Below are 12,316 nucleotides of genomic sequence, written 5' to 3' on the forward strand. Positions count from 1 at the left end.
CCTTGCACTGATACAATCTATTGTCTGTTATTTAGGTAGGATTTGAGAGTTTGTAGAACAGTTCCCCCAATAGCATATGATTTTTGCTTGCTGAGCAGGACCTCATGTGGAATACAATCGATTGCCTTACTAATGTCACAAAGTACCAGTGCTATAGACTCCTTGTCTTCAGAACTGTGACTTATGTCTGTAACTAATTCATGTACTGCTGTTGTAGTTGACTTGCCCTTCTGGAAGCAGTTCAATGTTTCATAATAGAGGCTACTTCCATCAAAATAATTCATAAGCTGATCTTTCATTATGGACTCAATCACCTTAGCTAGCACTGATGTTCTAGATATAAGCCTGTAGCTTGACACTTCATGTGGATTACTTGTCTTTAATCTGGTACTGTGCATGCTTCATTCATGAAGTCTGGAAATTCCCTTACATGGAGGCATTTATTTATTACTAGTGTCAGTTGTTGAACAATTTCATAGACTATAATTTTCAAATATGGTACCAATATCATAGACTATAGTTTTAAAATATGGTGCAAGATATGTGATAAATATCAGGGCTCCCTCAGTGCTTGCAAGATTTTTCTATTTTTATTGTGTCTTTTTGATACACTTTTTTCCACATTACTATCCTCCATTTATTTCCAAATTTCACAGCGACTGCAGGACATATTCCAAAGTCAGGAATTTCACCTACTGTGTTTTTCACTAGGTGTATAAAATGCTCATTAAATTCACCTGGACTGCAGGAATTAGAGCAAGAGGTGGGCTTTGGCCTATGTTCATTATACAAATCACACACTGCCTTGCAAGGATTGTCAAGTTTTTGAATAAATCTGGCATTTGTTTTCCTTCCTTTATTTCTCTTCTTCTTTTCTGTGCATCTTGTAAATAATTGCAGTATAGTCTATGTGTAGTGCCAATATCTTTAGTGGGTTTGAGTTTGTTATTTGGTAGTTTTACAATGCATTTTATATTGGCTAATTTAGTGGTATACCAGCTCTTTAGTTTGACAGTTTTCTGTGTATTTTGCTTTCGCATTGGATTTCTCTTGGGTTTTAGTTCAAAATTTTCATCAACTTTGGCTTTAAGGGCCAGGAGCAAGGAACTGGATCTATCATTTGGTGCCAATTCTTCAGACATTTGAAGACAATCTGTAGAAGACTCTGCAGTCTTGAAATCATCCAAACTTTTCTTTATAATATCACTACTTCTGAACACGTAATTAGAATACCATCTGGGAATTTGTTGGGTAATTACTCAGTTTGTCTGTTACTGCAATGTGATCTGCAAGCATAGAGTCAGCCACACTTACTTTGTAGTCCAAAATATTTAGGTGTGTGACAATTGTATCGAGACAGACATCTCCTCTTATTGGCAGATAACTTGGCACAAATAGTCCATAGCTGCTTAAGTTCATAAAAGCTCTCTAAGGCAATTTTTGCTCCTAGGCACTCTAGATGACTGCTTTCCACATTACTGATCAAGTTTTCAAATCAGCTTTGTGGTGAATTTTAAGTTATGTATGTCAGTTTTCTTGCCACTTAGCTTACTATTTCCACACACAGACACACCACCATGGGTAGAAGTTTCTCTACACCACACATTCAATACATCCAGGTATTCAGTATCCCAGTATTGCCACAAGGACTTGAAGGTATCTTACTTATGGTACTATCTATGAAATTCACTCAAAATCAGTATTCTTAATTTAGTATCTGACTGTGATTTGGGTTCCCTATACAGCCTGAGTATCAATGTGGAAGAAAGGTTAAGGGTGCCCAGGTTTCATACCACAGCTTTTGTTACATGCTACTCAGGTGGGGGAGGGCCACTAGGCAGTTTCAGGTAAAATAGTAAGCAGCTGAAAAGAACCAAATGGGTGATGACAAACTGAACACAAATCCATAAAGACAAAACTGAGAGGAATGTAAAGTCAAGAATCATCAACAACACGCAAACAAAACCTGAATAGCACACCGAAAGAAATGTCCAAGCACAAGCATGTCACTGTGTATCAATAGTAACATTAGCAACCAGAAAACTTTTGCTGCATCAACACAACTGTGTGAGAAATGCACCAGGGTGTGTAGCCAACTAATGTGGAGTCCACCCTGCTCTTGGTGCATCCGTAAAACCATAAAGTCTGGATAGACATTGCTAGTCTGTTCATCTTGGTATTAAGGTCTGATTCCAGTGAAAATACTTAATCCCTCTCCTCTTTAACAGCAGCATAGTGTCAAAAAGGACTAGACCTGAGTTTCGCCCACTGTGGCAGTGGGAGCCTTGTGTGGCTAGCCCTTCCAGTAGCTCCAATGGCATCTAAATTTCCAGAGTTTCTATCCCCACAGCAACTTGTGCATTCATTGTCTCATTCACTGGAGGCTGTGGGTGCTGCTGGGGCATTCAGACTGTCAGCACTTGCAGTGTTGGAGGAAGTGACTAAGTCTCCAAGGGTTACCAGTGTTGTGCTGGTTCAGTTGATGGCTACAGCCACTGCTGGGAATGCTGGTGTGGGTGCAGGTTGCAGTGGCTCTTTGGACATGTCCAGTGTGTGAACCTAGGAGTGCCAGCTGCTTGTGTGGCAGGCCTGAAACTGTGGTCAACAAGACTGGTGGGGCTGCAGTTCCTTGCACTGGCTCAAGGAGTGTCTAACTCAGCTTTTATTGTGCCACACATTGACCATACACAACAAAATTTAGGCACAGTGGATTGTTTGAATGAAATATGCATTTCAGACTCTTTGGCCCGACCAAACATTAGTTGGAATAACTCCCTGCAGTTCAATAGTAATGATTCTAAATCCTGGAACTGTACTGAGCTGGCCACCAGGTTAACCTTATCCAGTACTTGCAAACAAAATGCAGCGAATGCATCTAAACCCAAAATTTTACAGCAAAAAGTGAACTTATGACCAACAGAGTGATTCAGCACTTGACATTCTTGTATTTTGCTCATAGAGTAATTCCCCCTCACAAAGGGATCTGTTGCTGGCTATATTACATAATCTGCCACTGCAATGGGTGCAGACAGGAAGGATCCAAACACTGGCAGGATTCCTGATTAATCAGGGAAACTAAAGCTTCTATATCCACCTGGAATTAGGTCATAATATCATTTATATCCAACTCAATTAGAAGTTTATTAGGTACTTGGCCAGGTTCTGCTGAGGCTGGAGCAAGTAAACATCAATGCTTGGTCAGGTTCTACTGCCTACAGTGTATTGGCTAATACCAGTGCATCAGCCCATAGTACTGTTTTCCTTCTGTGACGCAGTGCTGCTAAGTGTCCTTGCTTGCAACAGGCACAGCGTGTGTCAAAGAAATGCCAACACTGGCAACAAGCATTGTTTGTCCAACAGTCTGGACAGGACTTATGTGCCAGTGGGGGTGAATCTGATGCTAGGGGAATTTTTTCTTATTATCTAGGAAACATGCTCTATGTTGAGACACTGAGCTAGATTGTGTCTGGTTATTAAGTCAGTTGAAATCTACTTGCAAACAAGAAACATTTCCCTGTGTGAGACTCACACCCTGAGTTCATCCAGGCAACTAAGTTATTGGCACCTGGCAATGCTGAGCTATTTGCCAACTATCTAAAAACCAACATTTGGAAATGTGATTCCATAGCTAGAGTGTGGACCTCCCTGGTGCTAATCTAACAACTGTGTATCTGATTACAGAATCAGCATATGAGACACTGTAATTCATATACTCAGACTTGCATTTATGGGTGACACCTTGCAAATCCACTATCCAGGATGTGTAAGTCTCATCACTACACATTCTGTGTTGATTAAACTGCAGTCATACCATCCCAATATGAGTTTGATGGCAGAAATGCTCACTCAGCAAATTGCATTGTACAGTAAATTCTCATGCCTGAGGATCCATGTATGCACACAGCTTTTGAATAGTTTCTTAAAGACTACTACTACTGCTGCTATGTAACAGAGCACTCTGGACTATGTGATCTAATACTGATAACCGGAAAGCTTTTGATACATCAACATAAGTGACGGGGATTCTGGCACGTTTTGCTCCCTTTCCTCAACGAAGTCGGCACAGGTTGAGCCATTTCCAGCCCTAAATGATGATTAAAGTGAGAGGGTTTTAATATTAGTCAGTGATTTGGATTTCCCACTGTGTCGGAGTATCAGTTTAGAGAAAAGGCCAGAAATACTTGAGTTTCATACCATGGGTGCAGCTCACTCCGCTGGAGACCACCACTGCAGCCACAAGTATATCACATGGGCCCATTGACTGATGCTAGAGTGCTAGTGAATATCATGGCCCCACACTTGTCCCTCAGTCTCGCTATTTAATTGAAACCTTTGATACATACTATTGATCAGTAGAGTGACTGACCATGCTCCTGTTTAAGTTTTCAATTCAGACTGCTTCCTGGACCATCTGTGTGTACTTACGGTGACTTTTTCTGTGCTCTGGACTTTGCTTGTGGCTAGCCGTACATCTTCATCAATCACAAGAACCTCCTGTTTGTTCCACCAGTCACAGCATCCTCAACTGTGCAACTGATCATAAACTATGTTATACCTGTGAATAGAATAGAAAACTCAAGCATCATAGGTGTTAGATGTTGATCTGGTTCACACCCATACCATTTTGAAGTCCAAAATCATGAGACTAAACTTTATTCCCTCTAATGACTTAATTCTCTTTCTATTCCTGATGTAAATCTGCTAGTCTGTGGGACATCTTTGCCGGCCGCGGTGGTCTAGTGATTCTAGGCACACAGTCTGAAACCGCGGGACTGCTACGGTCACAGGTTCGAATCCTGCCTCGGGCATGGATGTGTGTGATGTCTTTAGGTTAGTTAGGTTTAAGTAGTTCTAAGTTCTAGGGGACTGATGACCACAGAAGTTAAGTCCCATAGTGCTCAGAGCCATTTGAACCTTTTTTTTTTTTTTTTTTGGGACATCTTTAATGTTTCCATTTACATTCAGCCTACAAACTTAGAGCAGTACATTTTATTACAATATATATATTGCCTTATATGTTAAATTTAGCCACTTCTGCTATCTTAGACTTCAATATATTCTATCTCAGTAACCATGCCATCTGTATAATTAATGCTTTCACATTTCATGGTATCTGCATCTATCTTGTGCGTCAACCAGCCTCACATGCCATATCCCATAGCTCAATGAGAAGATCCCTTTTCATATGTGGTATGACCATGGATGAAAGTGTCATCAACTCATGTACCACATTTTTGTAAGACTTATTTTAAATTAGAGTTCATTTCTAACTACCACTCAGGTTTTGCACCATAAAATATACTTCTCTTAATAGAACACTTTGTTCAGTTAGAATTAATATGTTTACAGTGTAGTAGGCTAAAATGTGGTGATTGAATCCTTAGAACAGAATTGGTCTGACTTTGCTCTTTATCAATATCTGCTAACACACCACTACTATCATTTTTGATACTTTATCTTAATATTTTAATCATAAATCCACTCTTGAGCACAGATGCCTATCAGTCCCATTTCTTCATTTTTTAATAATGTAATGAGTTATGATATACAAATTCACAATATTTCTCTGTTGTCTTTAATGCTTGCATTACCAGAATAAAATGGAACAATAAGTTATTTTTTATTTCTAACACTGTAATCAGTATTTGTTCTTTGGATAGCAGGAGAAACAGTTCCAAGACATAAAATGATAAGGGAATATTTATCATCTCAAATTTTCAGAAATTTGAAGTGTTCAAGTCATCTGTAAAAGTCTTATCTTGAACTTTTGTCATTGTATTGAACTTTTCTTATGATTTAAAACAGACTAAATATAAAGAATGTTGTGAGCTGTCTGTAAGAAAGGAAGGGATTCTCCCTATACCAGTTGTGTGTCACTTAACCACCTTTCTGAACACAAAAGAAACAAACCTCCGAAGTAACTCAACAAAAACCATCAAAGAAGCAGTGGAAGGTTGGTTATGATACAGTTTACGAGGCTTGCTAGGACACCTCAGTTGGTAAAACATTGTCTGAGAAGTGCAGACATCTGTGTGATTCTCAGTTGCTCCATTGATTTAATCAGCCAGATACATTCACAAACCAATGTATCTTAATACTGGATTGAGGAATTGTGGTACCATAAGAAAAAATGCTCCAGTTTTTTTAGAAAATGGTTTTATTTTCTTGTCCAAGGAAATATCACTTTATTAAACTGTTTTGATATTTTCTTCTTTTTTTAATCATAAAGTTTCATAATGAACTTTATTAGTGCATATATTTATCATTTAGTCCTTTGAAATGTTGATGACATTTTCCTATAGTCTTTAACTTTATTTAGTTAATTTTCAGTGTAAATATTGTGTAAACTTTTTTTTATTTTTAGGGTGGCTGGTTTCCATATTTAACATTTATGCTGTCTCCTATTTCTTGGAATGCAGCATATGAAGAGGACCAAGCAGACAACGGCTACTCACTCACACATGGAAAATTTAGACAACAGTCTCAAGTTGAATTTTCTTCTGGTAAGCAGTTAAGATAAGAAGTGTATTTGATCAGGTATTTGCTCATATGTTTGTACCAAATGATAGTCTTGCATAATAGGGATACAGGTGCACACAGTTAGCATATGTGTAAGTAGTGTTATATGAGAGGCAGACAAATGAAAACCCAACACTTACCACAACAGTACCATGTAATGGTTCCATTCAAAAGCAATCACCACATGTGTTAAGATGTTTATCCAAGTGGGAGATGAAATTGGATGATTGTGTGTCCTAACAACAAGAGGCACACTAGTACTGAAGTAAGGTGTACCAATATCCCTGTTATATACCTCACTAATCTGGAATGTCAATCTTTGCCTTATTTCTGCTATCATGTTTGTTTATTGCTTCCCTGGGAGCAAAGTCTTCAGCTTTATTCCTAACAAAAAGACAACAGACAACTGTTAATATTATAATCCTGGAAAAAGAGGGTGACAGTGCTCCACAAGACCAGCCTTTCATATTATATGGCCAATTTTTTATTTTAAAAATGTTTATGATATGAGGAAAATGTTCCTATGTGAGTAAACCATGTGATATATGTGACTGAAAGAGCTTGAAATATGTCATACAATGATATCTCTCAGTATCCACATGAAACAGGGCACTCATGAGATCTTTCCACTAAATTGGTTGATATGTTCTCCCAATTCAGTTTGGCTCCAATTTGAATTCATAAATGTTTGACACATTTCTTTTTTTATATATTTTTGGAGAAACTTAACATAAGTTGTTGATTTTGTCTTGATTACAGCCAAGTGTATTTTCTGCAAACAAATTTAATGTAAGTGTTTCCCATTTTCTTATCAAGAGTTGCGGTGTTGTACTATGAAGTAACTAAAGTTGTATGATTACCATAACAGATTACAGACTGTGATGCACAGTTGGTCTTGTCATTGAAAGCCATAATGAAAAATAGTGGGCCAAGGACAGAGTGCTGTGTAACTTCAACACTTGTTTTTACTAAGGGGAGAAGGTCTATTATTGTTGGGACAAATTGTCTTCTCTTATTCAAGCAGAATGAAATTATTGCTAATGTACATTTTTGGTACACCATAATTCTCCAATTTTTCTAGCAATATATTAAAAGGAATGCACTCAAATGCTTAATTTACATCACATAATACAAAATAACCAGTTCACTTCATGCCCAAGATCTGGGTAACAATGAATTAATTAAAAGAGAATAGATAACAGTTACATTAAGAAACATGTACTTGCCTGTTTATTAGAAATTCTGGAAGTGAAAAATAGAGGGCCCATAATGTGCATGCTGGACAACACACACCAAATACCTATCTTCTCTAATAGGAGTGTTTCTTCATGGAGAGTATGTGGGGTGTCGCAACCAGTATCTTTTTGGGTGTTTATGTAAACTGACAAATGAAACCAGATCTCATCTGACATGAAGTAAAGCAAGGAGTCCAAGTAACTGTTAACAGTTGATGTTAACAGCCAGATCCAATAATGTACTCTTGTACTCTTTTCTTTTCTTTTTTTTTTTTTTTTTTCCTGCTCCTCAGATTTCAACTCTTGCACCACACTCACACAATAGGCTTTTAATTTCATATCTTTTAGTATATAATGTACAAGATGCACCAACCTGTGGTGATAACCTTCTTACTGACTTGTGGGGACTTCTTGTAATGTCTATGCATGCAAAATCCATCTAAAGTTTCAGAGGTCCTCACTGTCAGTCGCTGGTTCCTCTGCACATTTTGAACAGATCCTACAGCCCTCCATTTCTTGTACAGCTCTTGAATAGTACTGGTCATGGGGAGTTTCTTACCAGGATACTTCATGTGAAACATTTATTTACATTCTGTGATGAAACCTGTCATTATGTAACACTCTACAATATCAGTTTCCTGTTCTAAAGCAAACTGCCCCATTTTTGTAACAGCTGAACAGGATGAGCTTCTCACAACAACTGACACACGAACACACACCTGTGCTCAACTTCTGATAAAATGCATTGTAGCCAACGTTCAAGATAGTGTTGCCACTTCACAAGAAAGTTGACTAGAGATTATTAACTGGTACCTGAGGTGGTACCGGTTTTATGTGGGATACCCTTTAGAAGTGATGCTATCTTCTCAATTTCAAAAGCTGCTAAAGCCTGGTAAAAATATCCAGAACAGCTACAGCCATGTTTTTCAAAATAAATACTTAATTAAATGCACATGAGTGATTCAAACACATGTGAGAGTATTGGCACAACAGAGACTGATAGGTAGTTCTGGGTGAGTTGTTTGTTGCCTTTTTTGGATACAGCGATGACTTTTGTGAGTTTGAGTGAATCTGGCACAACTCCATCCTCAAAACAAAAATAAAAGTGTCCTACCTATTAAGTAAACTGTTCTCTTAACAATACAGTTAGCATCCAGTACCAGTCCATACTTTTGGAATTAGAGAATTCAGAAACTGTTTTAAAGATCTCATTGCATGTGATCATATCACAACCAAAGATAGGCCTGTCGGACAGCTGGCAACCAAGCAGATCCCTCGCACATCTCTGCGGCCTTAATTTTGTTTCCAAGTTGTTTGCTTACATGACAAAAGATTCACTCAGTTCTCATGGACCAAGCAGAATTTGACATACCTGGCTGGAAGAATGATCTTACTTAATAACCTCCCAAGTTGCCCTGCCCTTATCTGGAGCTCCTTCTATGTACTTTACACATGCTGCACAATTGGTTTGTAAGATCTTAGCTTTGTAATACTTTTTACTTCTAAGGTAAGCATTGTAAATCATATCCTTCTGCTCAGTCCTGCAATTACCACCACTTTAATAAATTCAATTTAATATGAATGTTCTCTGTAATTTCTTTCATTACTTTTATATACTAGTCAATCACATATATTTTTTAAAGTTATCAAAATTATTTTCAACTCCACCTCTTCATGTTTGACACTCATGTACAATGTCCCAGTTTGTCTTCTTTACCTTGCCAATAAAAACCATGATGTGTTCCTCTCTCTGATCTCTTACACATGCCATATTAGACTCACTGGAATAAGCTCGTTGCCTGTTATAGTTTTAAAATAAACGTTTCAGGATCTGTGAAATCTCCACCTGCTGGACAAGCCATGTCTTCCTCTCTATCTACTAACAATAATATTATCTATACAAGCATCATTATGTGTAGATCACTTCTTTGTGGAGTGCAGGTTTAAGGATCTTAAAACATTAAAAAATATTCTGGAATCTTGTTACTTTGAGTTTGACATTTCAGTGTTAAAATCCCCGCAGATAGCAACACTTGTTTTCAACACTGAGGCTGTGCTTTGGTGTTACTGATTCAGTTATGTATAGTGTGTTCTGGTATTTGTTACATTTCATTAATTATAAAACCTTGCATTTTGCATGTTTTCTTTCAAACATTCAAAAATTTCATCTTTCCTTGTAGAAGCAGTTAGTGCCTTATGTAACTATAATATTAGCATTATAGTAATATTTGATTGTTAACATTGGTATCAACTGGAGACAAAACCCAAGCAATTCTTCTGACTTCAGAACTAGAGAGCTGAGGTATCAAGAAAATATATGGGTAAAGATAACCACAAATCTTGCCAAGACATCTTTAAATGACGAAGAATACATTAGATGTATTTCTTAATAGTGATTGTAGATATAAGTGAAAAACCAGTTCCAGATGAGTTGTTGTTTCCATATGACAATACAATTCAAAAAATTAATTCCATCTAAATATTTTCTTTTTGACTAAGGTTCAGAATGCAGTACTACATTCTGACCTATTACAAGCTGTTGCTGTATGTAAAGAAATAAATGTGCAATCTCAGTAGATTCAACAGATAAAAGATATTAAATTGTCAATCAGTAAGACCATAATGTTACAGTCACTGTTCAGTGAGTAAATTATTTGAAACTTGGAATAAAAATAGAAAATACATTAATTTGAGTGATGATTAACCAGGAACACATGTCCCTTTGTATAAGAATAGCTTTTTTAAGTTGTTTTTGCACATTTTTCACCAGTTATGCCTTAACACATTGTTGCCAATTATTGTTTAGGTGAAGAACTAAAGCTGCGACACATAGGTCATGGCATAAGTGATGATGGGATATTACAAGTTGATATAGACATCGAGGGAGAAGTTCCAGTTGTTCAACCAGAAGCTGCTATACAGATCCAGCCATATGAAGGTAATCATTTAGTTGAACATATGTTATATTTATTACTGTAAAAAAGTAAGCCAAATTGACATTTGCAACAATTATCACATTGTTATTACACAGAAATAATTTTTGTGCTCATTTTGAAGCTTTAAAAGAGGCCACAGTGCAGAGAACAATGATAATTACTTTTGCCATATGAAAATTTGTTGGGGCCAGTTTGGCATAGCAAACTGTTACACACATTTACGTGACAGACAGTACTTGTTCACTCTGAGGATAAAACAGTGAGCTAATGTGCATCAAAAAAGGTGACTGTAAGTCAGCTTTATTTATAAATCTTTGCCAGAACAGTTGGAAGGATTAAAATAACGGTTATCCAAAATGCATTCAATCTATTTAAAACAACAATTCAGCTCAACGCTATTTATAATGTTAATCATCCTACATCTTATCCCATTAAAACTAGTGTGTAGTGGAAAAACAAATTTCCATCTTTACCAAACACCATCATGAGAATCAGAATATCTCAATGAATAAAATCACAAATCTGTTCATGAAACATAGTAAAATGTTTAGACTATTTTTTTTATTTACTTCCCTTGGTAGTCTTCTTGTCAACCACCATATCCATTGTGATCATACAGTTTGTTGAACTGTGCATTACTCTAGCTCAGCAATACTAGAGATAGATTAGGCAAGATAGATCTGTCTGAGGTGGCTAGGCTGTATGGAATAGTTTTATGTTATGGGATGAGTAGCAGCTGTGAGAGGGAATGATAAGCTTAATGGGAACAGCTTTCCTTATGGAAGGTCATAACCACATGTAGGAGGAGTCCCAGGAAGGTGGATGACCGAAACGAGTCAGGCTAGCTATAGCAAATAGGAGAGGAATTGTTGATATTCTGAAGGGATGATTGTAAGGCACACTTGCTCTGAGCCCACATGATCAATCATTTTGAAAAAATTAATAGTCTAAGATTTTATGTCATTGAAAATAATTAGTTTCACTGGTCAGGTTGGTATAAGCTAACATTATTTCAGTGCTAATAGATTTACCAACAGTTGTGTTTGTATGTGATTCTTTCAAAGATGGAATAACTATTAGTTGTAGTTAGTCAAAATTACCAGAAATAAGGTGATTGACTTGGAGTCATCCAGGCACTGCAGGAGGAAGTTCTTGGTGGGGGCATGGGACTTGGGGGTACTGATGTAATTGGTGGTCACTTCAACAGTTATAAGCCGAGTAATATGTAGTAAGGAGACAGGAACTATGGAGAGCCCATGGTGGAAGTGATTGATGTCATTGGTATAGAAAGATACTCTGTGGAATGAATTGAAGGTGTAGGATGTGATTGTCAAGGGAGTGGCAGGAGGAAGACGGATGCTTCAGAAAGTGCCTAAGGATTTGAAAAAAGGGATTGAAGAGGTCATACTGGACTTGTTTGTGGATGTTGTTGACAGAGGGCAGAACTAATCTATTAATGTGTGTGTGTGTGTGTGTGTGTGTGTGTGTGTGTGTGTGTGTGTGTGTGTGTCTGTGTGCGTTGTAAACTGTTATATCAGTAAATGTACTCATTAAAATAACTAGCAGGGACTCCCAAATTCATACCAGGCTAGATCAGATTTGCACATCATGACCATAAGATTGGCA

The 12,316-nt window shown here is 37.3% G+C and overlaps 1 protein-coding gene across 1 annotated transcript in view; it reads left to right on the forward strand.

Moving 5' to 3' along the window:
• The window catches only part of LOC126185204 (hemicentin-1-like), a 747,875-nt gene that overhangs the window by 599,485 nt on the left and 136,074 nt on the right, over window positions 1-12,316 (forward strand). Inside the window, exons 46-47 of the mRNA XM_049928085.1 lie at window positions 6,365-6,503; window positions 10,561-10,692. Of these exons, the coding sequence (XP_049784042.1) occupies window positions 6,365-6,503; window positions 10,561-10,692 (271 nt within the window). The remainder of the gene's footprint in view (window positions 1-6,364; window positions 6,504-10,560; window positions 10,693-12,316) is intronic.

This window comes from Schistocerca cancellata, chromosome 4, assembly GCF_023864275.1.
Source record: "Schistocerca cancellata isolate TAMUIC-IGC-003103 chromosome 4, iqSchCanc2.1, whole genome shotgun sequence".
NCBI lineage: Eukaryota > Metazoa > Arthropoda > Insecta > Orthoptera > Acrididae > Schistocerca > Schistocerca cancellata.